This window comes from Drosophila virilis, unplaced genomic scaffold (genome assembly GCF_030788295.1).
Source record: "Drosophila virilis strain 15010-1051.87 unplaced genomic scaffold, Dvir_AGI_RSII-ME tig00001170, whole genome shotgun sequence".
NCBI lineage: Eukaryota > Metazoa > Arthropoda > Insecta > Diptera > Drosophilidae > Drosophila > Drosophila virilis.
Genome location: NW_027212828.1, coordinates 1,868,656 through 1,892,697, shown reverse-complemented (window position 1 = coordinate 1,892,697; position 24,042 = coordinate 1,868,656). Strand labels below are relative to the sequence as shown.

The 24,042-nt window shown below is 36.2% G+C and overlaps 1 protein-coding gene and 1 non-coding gene across 12 annotated transcripts; one reads left to right on the top strand and one right to left on the bottom strand.

Moving 5' to 3' along the window:
* Positions 1-3,386: 3,386 nt before the first annotated feature.
* On the bottom strand, positions 3,387-23,661 carry LOC6635246 (rabankyrin-5). Of its 6 annotated transcripts, XR_011417103.1 has the most exons (9): positions 23,448-23,514; positions 22,590-23,341; positions 13,984-14,118; positions 13,836-13,930; positions 12,907-13,775; positions 11,293-12,715; positions 9,173-9,339; positions 7,308-7,506; positions 3,387-3,576 (listed from the first exon to the last, which is right to left on the bottom strand). XR_011417103.1 is itself a non-coding variant. In XM_002058738.4 (8 exons), exons 1-7 carry the CDS (start codon positions 23,538-23,540, stop codon positions 9,213-9,215), a joined length of 3,405 nt encoding a protein of 1,134 aa, XP_002058774.2. In that variant the 5' UTR covers positions 23,541-23,661; the 3' UTR covers positions 3,387-3,576; positions 9,173-9,212. The 6 variants fall into 6 exon arrangements, 5 of the variants coding, with proteins under 5 accessions (XP_002058774.2, XP_015024774.1, XP_032296668.1 ...); XM_002058738.4 differs by lacking the exons at positions 7,308-7,506; positions 23,448-23,514 and adding an exon at positions 23,537-23,661; XM_015169288.3 differs by lacking the exon at positions 7,308-7,506.
* On the top strand, positions 16,676-20,302 carry LOC26531198 (uncharacterized). Of its 6 annotated transcripts, none has more exons than XR_011417109.1 (3): positions 16,676-16,714; positions 19,433-19,677; positions 19,999-20,302. It is a non-coding gene; the product is annotated as an uncharacterized protein (transcript). The 6 variants fall into 6 exon arrangements; XR_011417107.1 differs by having other exon boundaries at positions 16,708-16,751; XR_011417108.1 differs by lacking the exon at positions 16,676-16,714 and adding an exon at positions 16,993-17,009.
* Positions 23,662-24,042: the final 381 nt, after the last annotated feature.

Genomic DNA, 24,042 nt, shown 5'->3' with positions numbered 1-24,042 from the left:
ATGAGCGACTTTGGCTTATCGACGCTCAACAGGTTTGTCGTCAGACAGAAGGATCATGTATCCGTTACGTTAAATGCAAACCTCATATGCTAACACAAATTATGGGAAATTTACCAGCAGATCGACTCCGAGCGCTCCACTCATTTTCTATCTGTGGCGTCGATTTTTCTGGCACAATTAGAACGACTTTTCGAATGCGTGGAAAACCTACGTATAAGGCGCACAGAGCACAGTTTGTTTGCTTCGCCTCCAAAGCTGTTCACTTAGAACTAGTATCTGACTTATCCTCTAATAAATGTAAATTAGCTTTTCAAAGGTTCGTCGGCCGTCGAGGAGTCCCACAGACCGTCTATTGCGACAACGCGACGAATTTCCAGGAGCAAGTCGGCATTTTCTGGAGTTTAAATCGCGGAAGAGGTGGATGCAAGTCGCAAAGTCCCTTAAAAAATCGGATGCGACAGACGATTCTTGTCGCAGTGGAAGCCGTCCTCAATTCCAGGGCTCTGGGAGCAAAAAGCGAGGACCCAAGCGATGGCGAGGCTCTACAGCCAGGCCACCTAACGGGGGAGGGGCATTGAGGGCTTTGCCAGCAGAGGGGACCCAGACCAGCAGGATCTTACCTGATTGAATCGATGGCGAGCTGTCTCGTTGCTCAAGCAACAGTTTTGGCACCGATGGTCAAAGGAGTCTGTGCTCGGACTCCAAGTGCGGAGCAAGTGGCACCTTCGCCTGCCAAACGTCGTCGTGGGAGAGCTGGTGGTCGTCGCTGAGTATACTCTGCCGCCCCTGCAGTGGCTGATCGGCAGAGTGACGGCAGTACATGCAGGAAAGGACGGCGTCGCTAGAGTGGCAGACATTAGGACGGCTAGTGACGTAAATTTTAAGAGACCGATCCACAAGTTGGCTTGGATACCCATGGAACGAAGCCCCCAAGCGCTTCATGGTGGCCGGTGTTGGCACAGGTCCGCGCATTGAATTAAAAAATTAATATGAAACATAAAGTCTAGTGTGTGTTGGGTTTAGGGCGCTTCGAGAGCGCAATAAAGCTTTATCAGTCGCTTTGGAGCGATTTGCCTTGCCTCGCCGCGTTAGCTTAATGTAGGCTTAAGTTTAGTTGTCGAATTATATTAATGCGATTCGCACTAAGCATGTCTTTTAAGGCCACCACACGCTTAAATGTTTTTTATCATATAAACTAATATAATTTTTCATAATCTTTGTCCGTAATATACAACAGTAGGCCAGAAAGTGATCCAAATTTTCCTAAAATACTATTATGTGCTCCACCAAGTAAAGCTGCTTTCGCAATCAGTAGCTCAATAGTGCATTCCAAGTTTTGCTTATCAATTTATAAATCTGGTTCCGATTTGAGGGTTTTTTAGTAGTGCTTTATAAATACTTTGCATTCGAGGTTAATAGACCTTAAACTAAATATTATAGAGTAAATATCTTTGCTAGGCTCCAAAAGGAGTTTCCCAGTTTGACTCCCGTTTAAAACAAACTTTTAAAAATACTTCCTCATTCGGCGGTAATTCTGTAATAGTTTTCTAGGATTAACGACAGTCATCACCAGTAGCTGACCGTTGGATTTACGAATCCAACTCTTATCATCCCTACAGTGCAATTATGCTTTATTGCTGATAGACCTTCTAATGAATTTTAAGCTCACAGAAATAATGCGTCAAAGGGAGGAATAAACGTTTGCTTCTTCTTTAAATAATATAACTTTAAATAACATGACAGTCGATGAAATAAGTCTTTTCCGATTTCGCATTTGTCAGCAATCGCATTAGCCCGATGATGCCATTTATTAATTAAGTACAAATGCGGCGATAGATAGATATAACACGATAAAGCACAGTTCCGACTTATCAATTTATTTCTAACGCTGATGATTTTATTAAAGCAATACATTTAACTGCGGCGTGTAGACCGAGAATCTAACAAACCGTTAGCAGATAAAGGTCGTCCGAAATACAAGGATTGTGTATGTCTCTTCTCCTATAACCACTGCCAAAAATATAGTTACGGTCAATATAGTGTATTATGTACATGCCTTCAAAAGAATACCCTATATTCAAATATAGTTTTCGGCACTTTGTTGCATATAATAACAACTATACATTAAACAAGTCCAGAGCCACTTTGTGTATTGGCTCCGGCTCGTATTACGCAGCGCGGTTTACTAGCCCTCGAGCTGACCGTTTATGTTAACGCTGAATATCCCACACTCCGTCTGAGCGCATTTCATGAGCAATATATATATGCTCACTAACACAGGCATATGCAAGCTAGAGACTTAGTTGTTAACCAATAACAGCATAAGTCTTTCATGTACCCATAGGTTAAGCATGAATCTTTAAAACGGAAATAAAGACATTCTTAATACAGCGTGCTTTGTTATTTGTTACATGGCGACCGTGAAGCTATATAAGTAGTTATAACCTGCCTGAAGTAGAGACGACGAGTGGGAACAGACTGGAACTTAAGCTGAAACTGGAAGACCGAAAAAACAAAATATATACTAAGTGAGTACAGGGCATGAGCTCTAGGGCAAACACTACGCCCAGACGCAGTGGCATTAAGTAGCGAACCAGACGTATAAAGTCTGAAATAGTAAGACTCCTATACGAATGCAAAAATCCCCTCTCATGGGACATGCGCAAGTGAGCTTTTGAATTTTTATTGATGTCACGTTCCAAATCCAAAATATCAATACAAACCTATTTGGAGAATTAGGTATTTTAAGAGTATATTAAAAACTGTAACAGATATGTATAACAAATTTGGTGTGTAGTATAGTATACACAGATTAAAAATATTTTTTTTTTTTGATAGCTAGTACATTGGATTTGGTATTTGCATACTTTTGTATGCAATATTTATGCCCTTCAAATTTCGTGAAGAGCGACCAACGAACATATTGTCACTCAGGAGGAAAAACATCCCTGCCGCTGCGTAAGGTGTGAAGTTGAACGTTTGTGTGTTGTGTGTATGCATCTAACTATGTTAACCTGCATATGCATTCTGAATTTTATTTTGATTTGAAGAATTCAAAGAACTTCGATAAAAACCAAAATATTGACTTAAGTAAAAAATATTGAAATTAATAGTTTTCCCTGCTTCTATTTATTTTTGCATCATAAGTAATAATAACAATTAAAGCAACCAAAATGTAAACAAATATTATCTGATTGTGCAGTTGCAAGATTAAGGCATGTGTACTCTGATGGTTTTGCCCACTTGGAAAATTGCAATGACAAATAAACACCTCAAGCTTTTGAACTTTCCATATAAAACAAATATTTTCCTACAAAAAATAAAAGGAATTATTTATTGTTTATTGTATAAATTTATTTTATTTATATTTGTTAATTATTTACATACGATTTGAAGTGTGCGCTATAATAAACTTCAATATATATAAATATATTATTAATTACTTAGTTAACGGTTTAGCCGGATTGAGGTCTGGATGTAGTGTATATTAATGATTTAATCTTCATATTCATGTATATGTTATATATATCATAGTATACCATAAATTCAAAATCCGGTATGGGCATCCTTTTAAATCTGAAAACATACTTTTTCATTACAAACTGAGAAGCCGTTTAAATAGAGTTATAGATGAGTATTAAAATAAATAACATATAATCTAATTTATAATTAATGACTGACTGTGAAGCTAACAAATGCTGAGTTTGGTTAAGATATCTTAATAAACAAAATTTTTTTTGTCCAAGAGCCTAACTTTCGACTGATCGTTCGTTCCTATGGCAGCTGTATGATACAGTCGTCTGATCCTACCGATTCTGACAAATATACTGCCTGCAACAGAAAGACGAGCGTTTTGAAAGTTTTAAGAAAATAGCTTAAGAACAGACAGACTAACTCGTTGATGCTGATTCTGAATATATATATACTTTATGGGCTTGGAGATATTCCCTCTATACGTAACATCTTTCATGAAAGTATATGAATATTTCATAAATAAATTTGTTAATATACTATATAAGAACCTGCATACAAACTATGAGTATCTAGCTCTTAATGTTTTTGATTATGCTACTACTCATACTATAAATAGAGTCGCCAATTTGACAAATAAGTAGCCTCAGAGCCTCGATAACCGAACGATCGCCGTTGCGGTTGCCAAAGGCATATATGAATGCATGTGCTGCGTGTGTCTCGCTCATTTTGGTTTCGAATTTTCATTCTAAGCCCAGGCAGGCCTCGTGGGAAAAAACTGACTTTTTGTTTACTAAAAAATAACATCAAAAACATGGCAAAATGTATATTTTTTATTATATTTTTGATGTCTGCGGTAGGGACCTTCATCGCTTAGTTGAAACAAGTAAGAGGTTTTAGTCAGGAGCTCCCGACTAGGGAATACCCTGAACCCTCTTATTCCACCACCAAATGCAGTTCACGCAATGGGCTCGTATGAAGACCGCACCACTTCTTATGCCTATACTCAACAGCCATTCCAATAATTAAGTATTATTGAAAAAAAAAAAAAACTAAATAAAATAGCAGCACAGAAAAGAATCACAATTGCAATGCTGTTGATAGAATTCGAGGTAGACGCCCACGAATGTGTGTGTGTACATGAATACAGAATTTGCACAAGCTGCCCCATCCAATTGCGCAGTAAAACATAACATTGGATTTTTCATAACCCATCCTAATAAAATGTTGTACAGTATATCTCATTGTACCACAGAATGATTGTGTATTCTGTGTCTTATTGTTTCTTATATTGGTGGCCAGCATAAAATGATTGATCAACTTGATTTATAGTTATGAGGTAGTAGCGGAAAGGTAGGGCAGCTATAAAATGAAAGATACGATACTTGATATACATATATGTACTCATCTGGTGACTCTAGCTCTTATTATTTACCAACAAAAAAAAAACAGGATATCGATTTTTATCGATTGCTTGGAAACGGAGTAAGTTATCGATTATCGGAAACAAACTCGACCTGCGCAGGTACTAGGAGCACCTACATCTAAAATTTCAGTCTCTAGCTCTTATTTGTTCTGAGATCCTTGCGTTCAAACATACAGACAGACAGACAGACGGACATGGCTAGATCGACTATGCTATTGGTGCTGATCAACAATATATATACTATATAGGGTCGGAGATGCTTTCTTCTGCCTGTTACATAAATTTGGATTTAATGCAGAGATTTTAATATGAAGATTATATTAGATGTTCTTATCCCACATACAATCAAATGCGTATGTTCAGTTGCCGACTACAACGCATCGCGAGCAGACATCCGTTCGTAATCGTGCTTTTATCAGTTCTTTTCCTCTCTTTGTTTTGATTTTCTTTTTTGTGCCCACACTACGCAACGAACCGTTTGTTTCTCACGTGTCGACCAGGAAGGTTCCATGGGTGCCCGCCATGGTGAAAAACGTCGCAAACCCTTAATATATTATTGTTGCCGCCAAAGACAGCGAAAAACCCATATCAGAATACTCTTGTTTCGCTGTGCATAAAAGCTCATAACCAAGATTATCGCTCCCATCTCAAATCTAAAAGATTGCAACTTGCCAGGCATATTTAAAATAGAGAGCCAGTTCCCCCAAGCCTTAAATTTAGTTAAGGGGACAATCTGCGCACCCTACCTCATTAATATTCCCGAATCGCAAATAGTGAATGAGCTCAGCTCTTAGAAGGTAATCTGAGTCTTTACAATTTACCTTCCAAAACTTATATCTGCTGGCACAGTATAAAGGTTGCTGACAATTGTCTCTCGTCTCACGACTCGCTTAAACGGAAAAAATTGTCTTAATGCCCGTCTCAGCTTTATTATTCCCTTCTCTCCCTCTCAAACTGCTTCCGTTTTACCAATCCATCAAATTACTCTACAGAAAAACTCAATTATCTCACAAGCAATTACCCATATATTGACACATTAACACAACTCAATAAATCTACAACAAAACTATAAATCTACTTATCTTTCTGAACTGGACCTTGAATCGTGCGCCCTTACTCTCGTTTCTTTTTGCTAATATCTTTTTTCCCATTGCACGCAATTTTGTAATTTTTTTGCAATCCCGTTATGTGTGTTCTCCGTCAAGAAAATACAGCTCGATAGAAGAACCGTTAAATATTTTTTTATATTTTGTTTTATTTTCGACAAAAAAGGTTTCAATTATTGTGCGAGGTGAGCGCCCCCAAATGCAAATTGAGTTGTCCTTCTTATTTTGGCAGTCACGGTAACTAAATTTTGCGTGCAGTTTAAACTATAAAATTTCTTTAACGCTTAATATGGGGAGAGAAACTGTTTTGTCTTTGGAAGAAAAATCAAAGATTGAAGCATACAGCATGGAACTAAGAATCTAACGGGGGCCACTAATCTGATGACGCGCAGTGTATCACTTAAATTGACTATATATGACAACTAAAGTTATACAATAGAATTTATAAGGTAACATACAAAATTACGACGAATTAACAATCTTAATCAATAGCAAAAACTAATATAAGTATATGTTTTCAAGAAAACCAAGAAAACCTTGCAAAAATTAAAGCAGAATTTGCCGCAGTCAATAGTTTGGTAACTTTACCAACTAACCGTATAATTTCAATGCTAAGCAAGGAATTGGCATTTTTGTCAAAAAAAAACAGCTTTATATTTGGTGACTCTAAATCTTATTATTTACCAAAATTGCTTACAAATAGGATTTCGATATCGATTACTTGGAAACAGGGCAAGTTATTGGATATCTGAAACAAATTCGATCTGCGCGGGCACTAAGAGGACCTAGAGATAAGCTTTCAAGTCACTTGCTCTTATAGGTTATAATATCCTTGCGATCATACATACGGACAGACGGACGGACACGGCTAGATCGACTCGGCTGTTGATGATGATCAAGAATATACATATATATACTTTATTGGGTCGAAGATGCTCCCTTCTACCTGTTACATACATTTGCACAAAAACATTATACGCATTTTATCCAGTTTTATGGGTTCAGGGAATAAAAAAGTACTTTGGTGAAATAATAATCTGGGGAATCTACGGGAAAAAAAACAGCAGCTCTAGCAAGCCTACTATATAAGCATAAAATGACCGACGCTAACCTCATTGCCTACAAAAGATTGAATGCTCTCTTCAAGCGTGCAGTTAAAGAAGCCAAGAGGGAGTGCCTTGGTACTTTCACATCTAACATAGCCCCTCAGTATACAACAAAACACATTTGTTCTGATATAAAATCACTTGTGGGAATCCCAGCCACGCGGCTTAAGTAGTCGAACAACAGTTTAATAACCTTACCTTTCAATAGTACCAGCGATTTACCATAAACTGGACAGAGTACTCCACAAACAGTAACTTTGATAACGAATATACTCGACAAATGAAATGATCTCTTGAATATATATACATTCTCCCAGTATCCTTAGCTTGCCAGCTAGGGATCAATTCGTAACTGCGCTATAAAAAGCCAAGGGTAAGACCCGGTCATGAAATGAACCTAAATAAACAAAATTGCTTTGAAATATAAAAAATAAAGATAATAACGTTCGAGGATAATGCCAGAATCTTCAGTAAAATAAAAGTTATTGTTAAGCTTAATATAATTCTTAATAATAAAAAAACCGAGGTGTACATACACTGGTTAATTCTTTTATAAATTTGTCATAGAATGCGTCCTGGCTTCGGAGTATATTTCGATAAGAGAATGACTTTTAAGAACCATTGTTTATATTTAAGAGAGAGCCTCAAAACTGAATATTATTTAATACCTTACCGCCAAACACTCACTAATTAACATTAATATTTTAATGAATGTCACAAGGGTCACAAAATATAATATGCATTGGCAATATTTGATTGGTGTGCTAAGTCACACATTTAGATGCCGAAATATTAATGCATCCCTAACATCCCTTATAAGGTGCATTCTAGCGGAAGCGGATCTACCGTCTATCGATGACAGAAACGACAGGAACAGTATACTAAAGCTATTCTGCTCTCCAAACCAAGTACTTCAAGCCGATATACGACAAGCCGTCAACAAAAGAAAAAAATTCAAGTACCTCTCCACACTACAATGATCATCGCCCTCTCCAGACAAGTCAACATTATACCACGTCCGGTTAGAAAGCCCACATCACCACTGTGGCTTCTACGCACATCTTCCACAAACAGCGCGCTACACCAATTTCCAAACAAACACTACCAATGGCGAATCTTTCCGTAAGATATTTTCCTATTCCTATTTATTAATAGTCAGCCAAACGAATTTATAAAAACCGAACTTAGTTATTCACTGCGCCCACAAAAACAAACAATATCCCTGTTTTGCGGGTGTCGATCAAAAATACAACATTATAACAGCCGGATGCATCCGAGAGTATTGCATGATATTCACGGCGGAAGCAGTTGCCATTATACACCGACAGTCTGTCTACTGTCCATGCCATAAGCATTTTTCTAACTCCAACCCAATAATTGACCAGATTGGAGACTGACTTTTTTGGTATCATAGGAAACGAGCTAGTCAATACTGTAGCTACATCAATGCCAAAGTATTCCACCTTCACGATTCCACTCACTGAAAAGGATATGCAAAATGTTATTTAACACAATTTACAATGTCAGATAATCGGGAGCTGACAACTCTTTCCAATCGAAATGTTCACTCTTCGTTCGCCTCCGCATCGGGCATAGCAGCGTCACTCACGCTCACCTGCTGAGGTATCAAAAACCCGCATTCTAAGTGCCTTCCGAAAACTGAAAAGATAAGTAGAACCACTTCCCTAACTCATTACTATCGACCGACTTATCCGTAATCCCGCCATCTAACATAGATAGGATTTCCAATTTTATAAAATAATGCACCTTAACGAGTCAAATTTAAAAGTAATTATTTGAAGTAGAGTTGAAAGCCTGGACGCTAGCGCTCTTCTGTTGTAATTAACTATAGTACTATTTATAATCCTAATAATAATAAACAAGCGTATGCTGCTAGAATAAGGTTTAACAAGCTGGTGATGATGATGTACATTAATCGATTTCTGAAAATATGCCGATCAGATGAAGAACAGCTTTGTCTCAAATAGTTATATTTCCGCGCGTTTATTAAGTCAATCAACACGAAAATTATGAAATATAGATTAAAAAAAAACACTACATACCAAATGTTTCCAAAGGCAAGCGATATAAACGGTTACCGCTTTAGCTTCCTCCATGAAGAACATCAAAGCAAACATTGCAAACTCTTACAGGTTTATTTATACCAAATTTAAGAATCGGTACATCATTGTTGGAGCACTTAGAACACAAAACTCGCCCACAATGTCGACTGAAGTAGAAATAAAATAATAAATAAAATATATTTATGTATATATATATGTATATATACTAGCAGTTAAACCCGACCTTGCCAATAGCAAGGTCTGGGCTACAAAATTTTAAATATTACTTTTTTACACAGTTTCCGCCTGTAAAAATTAAATTTTACCCGTACAATCTTACACTTCACTTATATTTGAAACATTTTTTAAATCAATCGAATAGAAAACTGTAAGGTGAAATCAACGGTTTCCTATGTTAGGCTTGTGGTGAGAATCTTGAAGCCAAAAAGTAACTGTTCGTTCATTAAACATTTGAACACTTTCCATAAAATTCCGGTGAATATTGCGAAAAATATTTTAAATAAATTCTAGCAAAGGTCTCTGAAAGTAAGTTTAAAACCAATTCGATTCATTTCAATACCCGAAGCACTAATTCATTTAATTTTATGTATTTGTTTGGAAAAAAGTTTGAAGCTGATCGGACAGAACTTAACACTTCATCCCTATAATGTTTCATCCTGATTTTGCAAAAAGTGTCAAATATTTTCAAGCTGATCGAATGAAAAAAAAAAACGTTCATACATTTTTTCCTTATCCGTATATTTAGATAGAATTTCCAAATTTGTTGCATCAAGTTCTCAGTAATTTCTTTTGTATATTTGGAAATAAGTTTGTGCCTAATAAAAAAACTTAAAGCTTTGACTTAATAATCTTTGACCCGCACGCCTCATATGGGTTTTTTTTTAATGATATTTGCGAATGAGCTTTCACTCGAAACTTCGCCGATTCCACATTTGAACCTCGTTTATAGTCTAAGTAGGGTTGTTTTGCAAAAAGTGTGTAGCACGTATAAGATAAATTTTCACAAAGAACATTGAAATCTTTTTGTAAAATAATTCTTTTCTGCCAATTTACCAATAATAAAGGCAAGAATTTCTAAAACCGCTGACACACATTCGTTATCTTCTTATGGCTAGATTTGAAAATAATTTTGAAGCAAATTTAAGTGGAGTGGTTTTGCGAAAAGTATGAAACACGGTTCAGCTTAAGATATAAAGAAAACCTTTAATCAGACCAGTAAGCTGCTGAGTAAGGATGTAAAATTACATCCGAACCGTTCGACCGGTGTCACCGCTGATACTGTGGATCTAATTTACTTGAAAATAGGTACACAGACGGACAAGGCTATATCGACTTCTCATGGGGTCGACGATATCTCCTCCAATACACTTCACATCTGAAAATACCCTCTTTACCCATTTAAAACACTACTTTGAGTTTGTGCAAGTGTGTGTATCGGGCAGACGGAGGCATATCCAACCACACAAACTATATATTTTTTCGATTAGGACGACGAGCTGGGTCGATTTAGATACGTCGCATCGATTTCAAAGTGCCCGTTCAGTTTGAGTTTGTATCCGATCTTCCATAACTTAGCCGTTTCCAAGCAATCGAAAAATGAAACTATCGGAACTCTGGCTTTTGGAGCACATTTTATAGGTTTTGAAAGTCGCCTAGTTATCAAATTTGGATTGTAGCTTCTATAAGTCAATATCATTTATATATCATATATAATTTTTTTTTTGGTACCGCAGTGCATAATATATCTATAGGTTCCCGCATAATCATTTTGGAATTCCTATTACATTTTTAAACAAACATTTCATATTGACTGAGGGGTAAGGGGGTTTTTAGAAAACTCCAGTAAAGCGTTCTTACTTGTTCTTATCTATAATATAATAATAAACGGCAACCATAATATCAATTGCATACAAAATTATCAATTCTTTAGCTCTTAGAGACTCGTTGTCGACACGTTTCCAAACAGACTGACGAACACGACTAGATAAATATGAGTCCTGTCCATTACATACCTCAGTTTATAAATTTTAATGACTATACTATCAAAATGTTAAGATATAGTTAAAATCAATTCAATGCAAGAGTTTTGTACTACTTACCAGTGATGCCTTCTTATAGTAAGTGAAAACTTTGAGCTACACTCTTGGCACAACTCTGATTCTGCCCACGGCGACTCCTGTGGCAATTGGTCCAACAATTTGTTAAGCAGTTGATCTGTAGCTAATTTGTAATTGAAAATACTAATCCCTTCTCGGTTTTGGGCGCCAAGACAAGCACCTGCTTTTACAAGAACTTTGCAAAGTGGTGCCTGTCCTCGCATGTATGAGAGAAGTAGTGGTGTGTTGCCGTCCATGTCTGGCATATTAATGGGATACTTTGGCATACATTCAAGAAACAGTTCACAAATAGCTGCACCAGAATTATCTTCTCCAACTCTACATAATTCGTGCAGGGGATTCCGGCCCTTCGCATTGGTTGCCTCCGCGTTTACCCGTGATTCTGTAAGCAACTCTCTAACTATCGACAGCTGACCCCCGTGCACCCCAAGGTGTAACGCGTTGTTTCCTTCGGCATCCTTTGCATCAAAATCGGCATTGTTTTGAATCAAGGCTGAAACTGCAGGGAGGTTTCCGCGTTCAATTGCTACATGAAGTGGCATTTTTTGGATAGCATCTCGTTCGTTTATTCGAGCGCCTGCTAATATTAAGTTTCGTATAATCATTTCATTTTTCGATGCAGCGGCTAGATGAAGTGGAGTTGATTGATAGGCGTCATGTACACGCGAATTGACATCTACTTGTATAGCCAATAAGAAAAGTACACTTTCAAGGTCATCTTTTAATATTGCTACATGGAGAAAATTACGCCCACGCTGATCCATTATTTCAGCTGCATTTGGAAGTCTTTCAAGTATGCGCTGTGCTGCTTTGTGATTACGGCTGGCCAGAGCAGTAGCAAAGGGTGTGAGTCCAGATTTATCCCGCAATTTCAAGTCTATGCCAGGGTGGCAGAGAAGAATTTTTATAATATCTTCATGTTGGTTTTCAATAGCTATGTGTGCTGGCGTTTTGTTTTCAACATCCAAAGCGTTCACATTGGCACCGTGATCAATCAGTGCTTGGACAACCTTTGTTAGACCCCATTGGCAACAGAGATGTAAGGGAGAGGCTTTGTCTCGTGCTTCATCACCGCATTCATGATTCGGACAAAGTTGCCGCGGCGAGTCCAAATCGCACTGGTTACGAACGAGAAAAATTGCAGTGGATTCTTTGTTTTCATCAATTGCTCGGTGCAACAGAGTCTGCTGGCAGCCCTCAGGACCTTCGCTCCAACAATCAGTATCAACGCCATGACGTACAAGAATTTGAGCTACATCCTCATATCCTAATTCCAAAGCTGTCCATAATGGCGAATCTCTTCTACTATCTAAATTACTAAGATCCACGCCTTTTATGCATAACGCGTCTACAACTTTGGGTAAATGAGAGTCTATAGCCAGCTGCAAGACAGACTTTTGTTCACCTACAAATAAACAAAAAACAAAAACATAAGAAATATATATATAAGTATCTTAATCGATGACCTAGGCCCGCAAAATGCTGTGCCACCTGGTACATTTAACTAGTGTACTAATCAGGATTTGTAATATAATATTTTTAAGACAGTTCAAAGTACAAAATCATTTAGCCTAAAATTGTTTGTGTATTTTTTACCTGTTATCGCGTTGACTTCGGCGCCTTCGTCTAATAAAAATACTGCTTTCTCGCTGTCACCGTTTATTATAAATTGATGCAACAAAGTCAAGTCCTGGGCATTTCTCGCATTTACATCTGCACCGCCTTCGATTAGTATTGATGCCAATTTAATTCGATTTAGGGCTAAGCATAAGCTTAGCGGTGAGTCACCATTATCATCCTTACAGTTGAAATCTATTTGCTTAGAGTTATCCTTGCAAAAATTGACAAACAATCTTATTACTTCCCGAGCGTTAGCTTCCACTGCTAAATGCAACGGTGATTTCATTTTGGATGTACTTGTTTGTATATTAGGCGATGCGCCTGCATTAAGAAGCTTAGCCAAGAGTTTTGGCATGTTCTTCTGTGCAGCAATGTGAATGGCAGACATTCCACCGTAATTTAGATGATTGAGATTGGCAAAATCAGCCAAAAATATTGCGGCATCTTCGAAATGTCTTCCAGCTTGAGATAGAACTTGCAACAGACTGTCATTTGTCTCAGATTTTAACGGATTCGGGTTTGCTCCCATCTTAAGAAGTTTTGTAGCAAGATTAAAGCTCTCGTTATTAAATAGGGTTAAACTCAATTCAAGAGGACACTTTTCATCATTATTGCGTAAATTAATGTCAATACCGGGTACATCAAGCAATAAGTCCACCATAGACATATTTTGAAATGTAATCGCATTATGCAGCGGGGTGTGACCTTGATAGTTCTGAATATTAACGTTAGCCTTACACCGTAAAATTTTCATCCCGATATCAATCATATGAGTAAAATTTTCCTGATTATCCTGGTTTTCTCCATACGTGCATACGATATGGAGGGCGGTATCGGATGACGGTCTTAAATAATCAAGCAACTGAATTAGTTCTAATATTCGGTTAGAAGGTAGTGCAAATTACCTGGATACAAGATCTACAAGGCAGTTATGGTTTAAAAGAAAATCTGCTGCAAAATGATCAGCTTTCCTCACAGCATCTATAAGAAGCGTATTTCCCTGTTCAAGGTAAATATTTTGAGACGTTTTATTATTCCAAATATATTACTTACTTTAGCATCGTAGGCATTAACGTTCGCAGATGCATTATTCACAAGAGTTTGGGCAATTTGATAACTTTTTGCAGACAAAGCCATCTGAAGTGGCAGTTGTCCATGTTGAGACAAACTATTTACCAGTTCGGGTAACTGAAAAAATGAAAAAAAACATAACATTTTTTTTTATATATTTATAACTTCTCATGTGTATAAATTATGTTAATTTGCACGATAATTTCGTTGCTATGATTTCATAGTCCGTTTATGTGTAGGATCCGTTTACCAAACATTGATCATTCTTGTTTAACTTCAAAATTTTTAATAAACTTTAAACGGAAAGTGAAGATATCTTCAGCACGTCGAAGACTTAATAGCCGTGTAGACATATCCTTTTGTAGGTATGTGGGAATACTGAAGCTCGTAAATGCAGAGTTTAAAGAATATATCTTGATAAACAGGATATCTACCATATAACAACCTACTTTTCGATCGATCTTTCATATATATGATATATGTAATAGTGACCCGATTTTGAAGAGTTTGCAGGTTATGAGGGTCATAGTGGAAGTAAAAAATCTCGACTTAGGTCATAAAAAAAGGTTTCCATACCAGAACTTACGAACATAGTAAACCTTAAATTTTGCAGGCTTACATAGTAGCACTAACCGTACAATGTGTAGACATACCAAATGGCACTTTTAATCGAAACAAGAAAAATCGAAACGAGGCGACCCCAATGCGACCTGAGACCTGGGCTTGCAGCCGCAAAAGGCACAAATGTATAAAAAGGCAATGAAAATGGTATGGAGCCAGACGCATGCTATACATTCTGATCGTTAATTGCCTGTCATAAAACCCATTAACCTAAAATTATAATAATGCCAATAAAAGATTACTTGCATTTGTTCCATATCAAAGTGCAAACGATCGACAACTGCGATCCACCTGTTTCATTCAAGCACACCGCAGGCATGCCAAAAAAACAAAGACCGTGACAGTCGCCCAAATTTATGCACCCATTGATAAAAATATCTCTGCCTCACGACAAACCCTTGACCAGCTCATTCACACACCTTTGTGAGTGTGTATGTAGAGCTCGAAATTCACAAATGCCAAAAACTTCAAATTTGGTCAAATTTGCATCGGGCAGGCAGGCAGGCAACCAACACGCACACAAACGCATTAATGCTTCCATTCATATAGAAAAGTGTGTTAGTGTGCGTGGTTGGCCGATCCAAAAAGTTATCATGCACACATGCCAGCGATCAGGTACCCTTACCCCTACGACAAGCATGGAAAATAGCAATGTTGCACTAAACAGGCCAAACCCTTTAATGATTTCACACAACTGCTTACTTAAAAGAGTGTGCGTCAATTTTTGGTCTTTTCTTAAATTCTTCGACAAGCCGTCGATGAATTACCCTAGCAGAAATACGACTTAGATATTTTTGTATTTTAAGCAAAATAGGTCCCTACAGTAAACAGAAAATAAATATAAATATTTTGTTTAAGTCAATTAATTGTATATTAAATAAAATTTGATCAAATTCTTCTCATCATGCCTTACTGGACGAAGAAATACATGATAGAGCATTTAAATGTGAGTGCCTATTGCTACCGCAGGCACAAAAGGCACACAATTGAAGAAATAACTTCTGTCTTGCGACAAACGCTGCGATCTACTTGTGCGCACATCTCGGGGTTTTGTGGGAAGCTATGCAGGGAGAAAGAGATGGATGCAAGTGCGCGATGCAATGAGTGAGGGCGAGGCACATGCATACACATATATGTTTTTGGGTTGTAAGGATTTAAAAATGGCATGCATACATACATATATTAAGAAAACGCATCAGCCGCGATGTTGTGCGCTGAGCGAGATGCGGCGTCATACTGAACGTTCGGCTTTTTAGGCCGGCGTTCGGCTGCCACTCTCAGCAGTCTTACTCTGTCTGGGCACACTAAAATGGTCGCAGGTACCATTGGAGTCGCCTCGTTTCGATTTTTCTCGTTTTGATTAAAAGTGCCATTTGGTATGTCTATACGTTGTATGGTTAGTGATAGTAGCCTCTGTCGACTGAACACATTTCTTACACAATTCTGAAAATTTAACATTTTTGCAAAATTTTTATCACATTTGTGAAATATGTGTTAATTCGCCTCGAACATTTCGTGTTTTTTTCCATAATTAATCAAGATTTCTATCGATGTTGTGAAAAATGTGAAACTATCATAGCCATAAACAGCTGATATATCAACGAACGCAAGCGGCAGCATTAAATAAGAAATTCAAGATTATACTAATCCCACGGTTTCCCATTTAAACATGGCATAATGTCGGAAAGATTATGTAAAATGGAGCTCTTACTTCGAGGTCGCATTATTTGAATTTTGGAAGAACAACTTTGCGGCGCTTATGTAGATTAAAGCAACTTGATCAGCTGTTTATTTGAAGAAGTGGTACCTCCTTTCCCACACATATCATACCGACAACCAGCGGGACACCAATAAGTGAAATTTGTAAATGTGACAATTCTTAAGCCAGTGGACAGAGGCTCTAATACACATTTTCTCAGCACCATTGTAACCTTTAAATCTATTTTCAATGGATTCAGGGTACTAAACGCGTTGCCAATGGGTTCAGGGTGTATTAAAAATACTACATTCTCAATATGACTGTTATCGATTCCCGATAGCTACCTAGAATCGATAAATATATATAGTAGTAAATAAACAAAAACCGTAAATTGTAAATATTACTCCTCTCAAAGTCGACAGAAATAGCAGTAATTTATAAATGAAAATAAAAAACAAATTCATATCATTGCTTTCAGTTCAGAAAAAATTTTGTAACAGAAAGGCACTGGATAGTTTGTTAAAATTGTGTGTTAAATGTATAATACGGCTATGGGGAATTTAGGACTGGGTATCTGCTAGTCATGATTTTATTAAATTTGTTTGCGAGACGTAGAGATATATACAGACACATAATTAAACGAATATTCCTTTATTGACTAATATTTATTATTTGCTTAAATATAAATGTAAGTGAAAACAGTGCGCTGTCTCTTTTCTTTTTTGTGCAGCCCTAAAAACTGTGAGGCTATGACGTCAAAATTGTAATACGCATCTGAATTAGAGCATTACTTTACTTTGCCACCTTGTATTCTACATTAAACTTGATTCGTCAGTCTTAATTTTTTGTCCGACAGAAAAAACGTGAATTTTTTTGGTATTTGTGCGTTTTCTATTTATAATAACGCTTGAAACTAAAAGGTTCATCTTCTGATAATGAGGGATGGATATTGAACCCATTTCGGAGGAATGATTTTAATTCCACAAGCTTATAGATATCTATTAAATGTATTTATATTCATAAATGTATACATACGAACAACACTAGCATATATGTATACATACAGTTCGCAGCATTAGAACTTTCTCCAATACCGGCAAATTGGTATATTTATTGTTAAGCATTTATTGTTCGCATTTCTATACACGTGTGTATGAATGAATGAACATACATACATTTTGTAAGACTGTATCGCAAGGAAAAATAATAGTCAAGTTATGATGTGTACACTTGTTACAAACATTGTATTGACATCATAAAATTCACATCTGGAAATGATGGGTTCGAATGTACAGAGCCTTGGTTTTGGTTACCTGCTCCGGGTCGTTTTTTTGCTTGCTGCTTCTATAGGTCTAGGTTGGTATTTTTTGGTATTATTAAGTGACATGTATATTAAAACATATATGTACATATGCTTGTGTATATACAAAAGGTAAAACCATTCTTTTATTTATACATATGTTCTTATGTTCAACACCAAATCAACACTTTAGCGATGTTCTTGAAAGAATCGTATACTATTCGTAACTGGTATATAAAAAACCTGAACAAACCAAACCTGTCATGACCTCTTAATATTAGCACAACTATAATTTTGTATTTGGAAGTTGTCCTTATAGTTGGCAAATTCACCGAAAATAAGTTATTTAAAGATGTTTCGTTTACTCAAAACATATGCAAAGCTACATACAGTTTGTCAAGTAATTATTTGCAAAGTGAAAAACAGCACACAAATTCATTTTTAAACTTATATTTTACCGGTTTAAACTTTTTCTTCTAAAAAAAAAATTGTAAAATATAAGTTTAAAAATGAATTTGTTTTGTGTTTTTTATTTTGCAAACAATTACTTGACAAACTGTATGTTAATTACCTATTAAAACTGCACATATGTAATATACAAAAGTATTGCTATCTACATAAGATATAGAAGCCCAGCGATAACAATTCGAACTAAGTTTTAAATAGTTACATATATGTTATTTGTATATTCATAAAATGAAACCCGTTAAGACAATGTTTTGAGCACCTTTTTTTTTTTGTTGCAGACATAAGAAGCCTTTATATTCATACGTACATAATTCATATACATACACATATGTATATAAACTGTTTTTAAGCCATGTTTGCATTGGTCCGTCTGTCTGCTGAAGGGAGTATATAAGTCGGAACCGGCCGAATAGGACCTCTTACTATAAGCTGTCAAAGATACAATTGATCGAAAATCGGGGTTTTTATACACTGAACCCATTAAAAATGGGTATAAGGGTATATTTGTGCAAAATCCAAATGTATGTAACAGGTAGAAGGAAGCATATCCGACCCCATTAAGTATATATATTCTTGATCAGCATCAATAGCTTGTCGATCTAGCCATGTACGCAAGGATCTCAGAACCTATAACAGCTAGAAACTTGAAATTTCAGATGTAGGTGCTCCTAGTTCCGTTTCCAAGCAATCGATAAAAATCGATATTGATATCCTGTTTTTTAGGCATTTTTGGTAAATAATGAGAGCTAGAGTCACCAAACTTGACATATTTGATGTTGGAAGAAGAGGGTTCATAGTTTTCCCTAGTCGGGAGCTCCCGATTAGAACCTCTTACTTGTTTTTGAAAAAATTATTGGCTTGTCAATATATCTTTTCCAATCTCGGCAGTTATTAGTTTAATTATGCTTCTCATGCATGTATATAGGCAAAATCTTCCAGTGATCGAATGTTAGGTTGTTTTTGAATATAATAAATTAAGCAATATATAAACCAAATATTATTGAGCGCAAAAAATCGGTCGAAAAATTAGTTTTTTTTTTTTGACAATTTATTCTAATTTCCAAGATATTTTCACCATATGTTTCAAACAAGCCTTGGGCGTGCTAAATGACAAATGTTTTTTGTTTTAAAATGGTTGCATTGTATAAGTAATGTTTGCGCATTAGATTACTTTTTTTTACATTTATAAATGTGCATAAGCAGGGGCAGTTTTGAAATTGTAATTGAGCATTTTTGTTTCCCCAAGGCATAAAAGTTGTAAGAAATTACGAAATTAAAAATTTGAGACAATTTATATCAACCTACAAATAATAATAACAAATTAAACATTAATTCGGTTTCAGGGAAGTGTACAGACCGATCCGTCTTACAATGCTACAGATGTTCAGTAACTGTAGAGAAGTATTTTGTTGACAATGCAACAGTTATGACACCCTTGTGCTCCAAATTCCAGGAGTCCTCAATTTATATGGTCCAGTGTCCATATTCTACGATGTGTTTAAAAACGATCTCTAACTTACATCTTCAAAATGGACAGATGCAAGAAACCGTAACAAGAGGTTGTGCACAGCAGAAGAACACTACTCAGGTTTGTTTTTTAAAAATAAAATCCATATAAGATGGATATTGCTTTAAATCAAGCTAAAATAATAATAAATAAATAAATAAAATCGGAAAATCATAATTCTGTTTGTCATTACTCAACTACTACTGATTTGTTATCAACGCACAGCCCAAACCGCAAGGGCACTAACCATACAACATATGTATGGTTAGTGGTACTAGCTAGGAACCTTAAATTTTAAGTTATGTTAGTAATTGGTTTACTGTCCGATCAGTCACTTATAATGTTCATTCTATAAAATAATTTCAAACGTGTTTTACCTCTTACGTTCTTTTTCTCTTACAGGTATTTCGCAATAAGCAGTGGGAGCAGGAGCATTTAGTGCAGGAAGTGTATAAGGAAGGCTGCACTGAAATTCCGGCTAACAACTTGGCGGGATCAAAAAATGTTCACTGCTATTGCCGCGGAGAATTGTGCAATTCATCAAATTTCTTAAGTCTTGAAAGAAAACTGCTAAGCATGATTATTTTATTCAATGTGATCCCATTTTGGTGTCCCACACAACTATATAATTTAAATGTGTTTAATTAACAGTTGTGATAATTTATAAATAAACTATCAACTCGGAATGCCCTTTTGTGATAAAACACTTCAGTTGTTTCAATTAGCGTTTAACTATACTGACTAGAATGATTTTTTTTTTTTTTTTTATAAACTAGGGGTTGCCCCAATTTTTATAATTACACAAATGATCGCATCCTATAAAAAATCTGATTATCTTCGGAAACCTCTCCTACCACATTATAAATAACCCTTATAAATACCACAATTTTTTAATTAAGCCAACTCTACAAACAATTGTCTTTAAATGAACCCATGCTGTCACAAAAAAGTACAAATTTCTTATATAATTGACGAAGTTATATATATATCAATAATAAAGCTGAATTAACTCAAAATTGAGATCAGCGAGATTGGGATGGTAAATAATCACAAAATTATTCAAATAATACGAAAAATAAATATTTGTGTAATAAGCACTACAACTGGTAACACCTAGCAGTCTATTAAGTTTTGGTGCATTTGTCTTGAGTGCGTTCGACTAATGCTTTCCCTGCTTAAATATAAATACTGTAATTTTATTTTAAAAGCAATTTATGGGAGGCAGACCACTAATTTTTGCACAATGCCCGATGGCTCTAGGCTTTTATGTCTCGATACGATTTGAAGACAAAAAGTTTGTATTTTTATTGAGTTGAGACGAAACAATGTAAGCACCGACTAATGAGCGCGGAGTCGAAACAACTGAGGTTCCTTATCTCTATATATAAAACTATTTATACTGACTGACTGATTGAATGGCTGACTGACTGATTGGTGATCAACTCACAGCTCATACCGTAAGTGCTAGGAACCTGAAATTTTCACTGTTGTTACCTTATGTGATGTAAGTGTACGTTAAGATTGGGCTTTGGGAAATTCCACCAGCTAGCGTGGAAAAATGGCGAAAAACTTTTGTATGAAACTTTTTTGTTCGCCATTTTTTGGGCCTCAAACTAGTTTTCAAAGGTAATTGTTTAAATTCATTTGAGGGGCATTTCGCCTATTTCGGAAAATCCATTTTTCCTTGGTGGAAATGGGGATCAAAGATTTGGTGGGTGACGTTAATATGAATAATCATTGGAGACTTGTTTCACTTTCCGCAAAAACTTCTTCGGTAGAAATGCGATTCAAAGATTTTTAGGGAGAAATTTTAAGTTGGGTCCGATTTGCTTCAAACTTATTTTCAAAGTGCTACATAAAATCTTAATGGTCATTTACCATCCTATAAGCTACAAAAACATTTTCAAAGATCTTTGACAAATTTCATTTGATGGATATTTCGCACTTATTGGAAAATCTATCCCTGCTTGGTGGAAATGGGAGTCAAAGATTTGGTGGGTAGCGTTTTGTCCTCAAATTCATTTTCATGGATATATATAAAAAATCACTTGAGACGTTTTTCACATTTTCGGATTGTGCACTTTAACGATTTTTTGGTCGTTTTGTCCGATTTGCTTCAAATTTATTTTAAAAGCGCTATATAAAAACTAAATGAATACGTGTTTTAGCGATTTGGGAAATTCCATCCGCAACAATGGTAATTTGGCGAAAAATGATTCAAGCCCAATTGGCAGCTTCGAGTGTAATTAACATAGACTAATTATCATTTAAAAGTGTATCATCTGCACCGACAATCTGTCTAGTGTCAATGCCATAATCAACATTTTCAACTCCAACCCAACAATTGTCCAGATTCAAGACTCAGTACCTAGTCACAAAGGTATTATTGGAAACGAGCTAGCCGATACTGCAGCTAAATCCATGTTGAAGTATCCCACCTTCACGGTAATCCCATCCGCTGCAGAATGTTATTCAACACCATGTACGATCTCAGATAATCGGCAGCTGGTCATCTTTTCAGCACAAGTATAAAGAGGCCAACCCACATCTGGTTAAATTGCATTTCCCCGCCAACTTTTCTCGATCGAATTGTGCAATCTTCGTACGCCTCCGAATCGGACATTGCAGCGTCACCCACGCCCACTTGCCGACCGAGTATTGCATACCTAACTGTCCGCTATGTGGTCAGGAGCTATCGTCCACTCATATTCTCAATACCTTCCGAAAACTGGACAAGATAAGGAGAACCCAGTTCCCTAACTCATTACCATCGACCTATCCTTAGTCACGCCCTCCCACATAGAGAAAATGTACAACTTTATTAAAGATTGTAACTTAACCAGTCAAATTTAAACTTAATTAAGGATAAAGGAGAGCTGAAGACCTGGACGCTAGCGCTCATAATATGAATTTAGTATACTTAATCTTAATAATAAAATAATCATGTACACATTCGGATATAATTGTGTCAATTTTTATGTTACGCTACTTACCATTGTATTATTTTCAGTAAGGCACAAGCATACGACATCTTCACGCAAAAGTCTTACTGCCGAGTGAAGGGGATATTTGGTTTTGTTTTTGAGCATTTTAAACAGCAATGGTCCTGACATATGCTCAAAGTCTTGTGGGGTTAAATCATCCCAATGGGTGGATATAATTCCCGAACAGTATTCAAGGAGACTAGCAGCTCCCACTTCTTCAGCAACACAATAGAATCGCACACAAGATCGTACTCCCACTGACGCCACTAAAGCTCTCTCGCAGAGCCCGAGAAGTCCAGGTAAGGAAAAACGATGCGCCACTCGCAGAAGCCCCAATGTTAGTCGATCGTGTTGTAAGTCAATAATATCAGTGTAAATCCAACGCAACAGTGATGTTGCTATATCTTCATCTAAATCGCTCCAATCTAGTTCTTTTGCACTAACCAAGGATTCGTCATTACGCCACTTCTCCGAGCGTGCATGAAGGACAAATTTATGTGCCGGCATAATTGTCCCGTGGGTATTTGTCCTAATGTTTAAGTCGGAGTAAATGGAACATCCATATAATGAAGCCGTCGTTAGTGCGAGTCGTGACACAAAGCTGCTAAATTCTCCCGTGGACCCGGGATCTGCGGTAGAGGCAATTACTTCATTATACTTGCGTTCTAGTTCGACATAACTGCGTTGAAGCTTTGTATATTCTTCTTTTAAAAGCGCAAGGTCTTTTTCCAGTTTAGTAATTGAAGCAAAGTCGTTACTACCTACGACAAAGGTAATACTATATGTCAGTTGTGTAAATGCATTTAACAAACGAATATGCTTAAAAAGTTAAGCAAATGTATTTTTAATTGTACATTTGTTATATACCATTGGAATTCGCAGATAGCGCATTTCTACATCTACATTCGTACATGAACATCTATGATTAATTTAACAGTGCGTGAAGCATTACGTACCCATACTTATTTTGTACTTTACTAGAAAATAAACGCAATATCAAGATATATTTACGAACATCTGACTTTTGATACTAAATTGGCTAACATTACTATCGCTGTATTTAAATACTAAATAAACATCGAACCGACGATGTATCGTTTTGTATTCATTTTATATAATAACAATCGATTTATTGTACTTAGTTTTGTTATGAAGGTTCCACGCTAAAAGGGATAGATGTCAGGAAAAATATTTTGTGAATGAAGGTTTCACGCTAAAAGGGATAGATGTCAGGAAAATATTTTGCAAATATAAGTTAATGTCTTTGTTTGATTTACAATTAAATAATATTTAATAATGTATCTATTAAGCTGTAACTTAATTTTTGAATAAAAAATATACTCCAAAGATGCTGGCGCCAAATTATTTAAATATGTCTGAATGTGAATACTGATTTGACACATATCCTGCAGGAGAATAAAAAATATATATACCATTGAAAAAACCCTGATTTTTACATTGC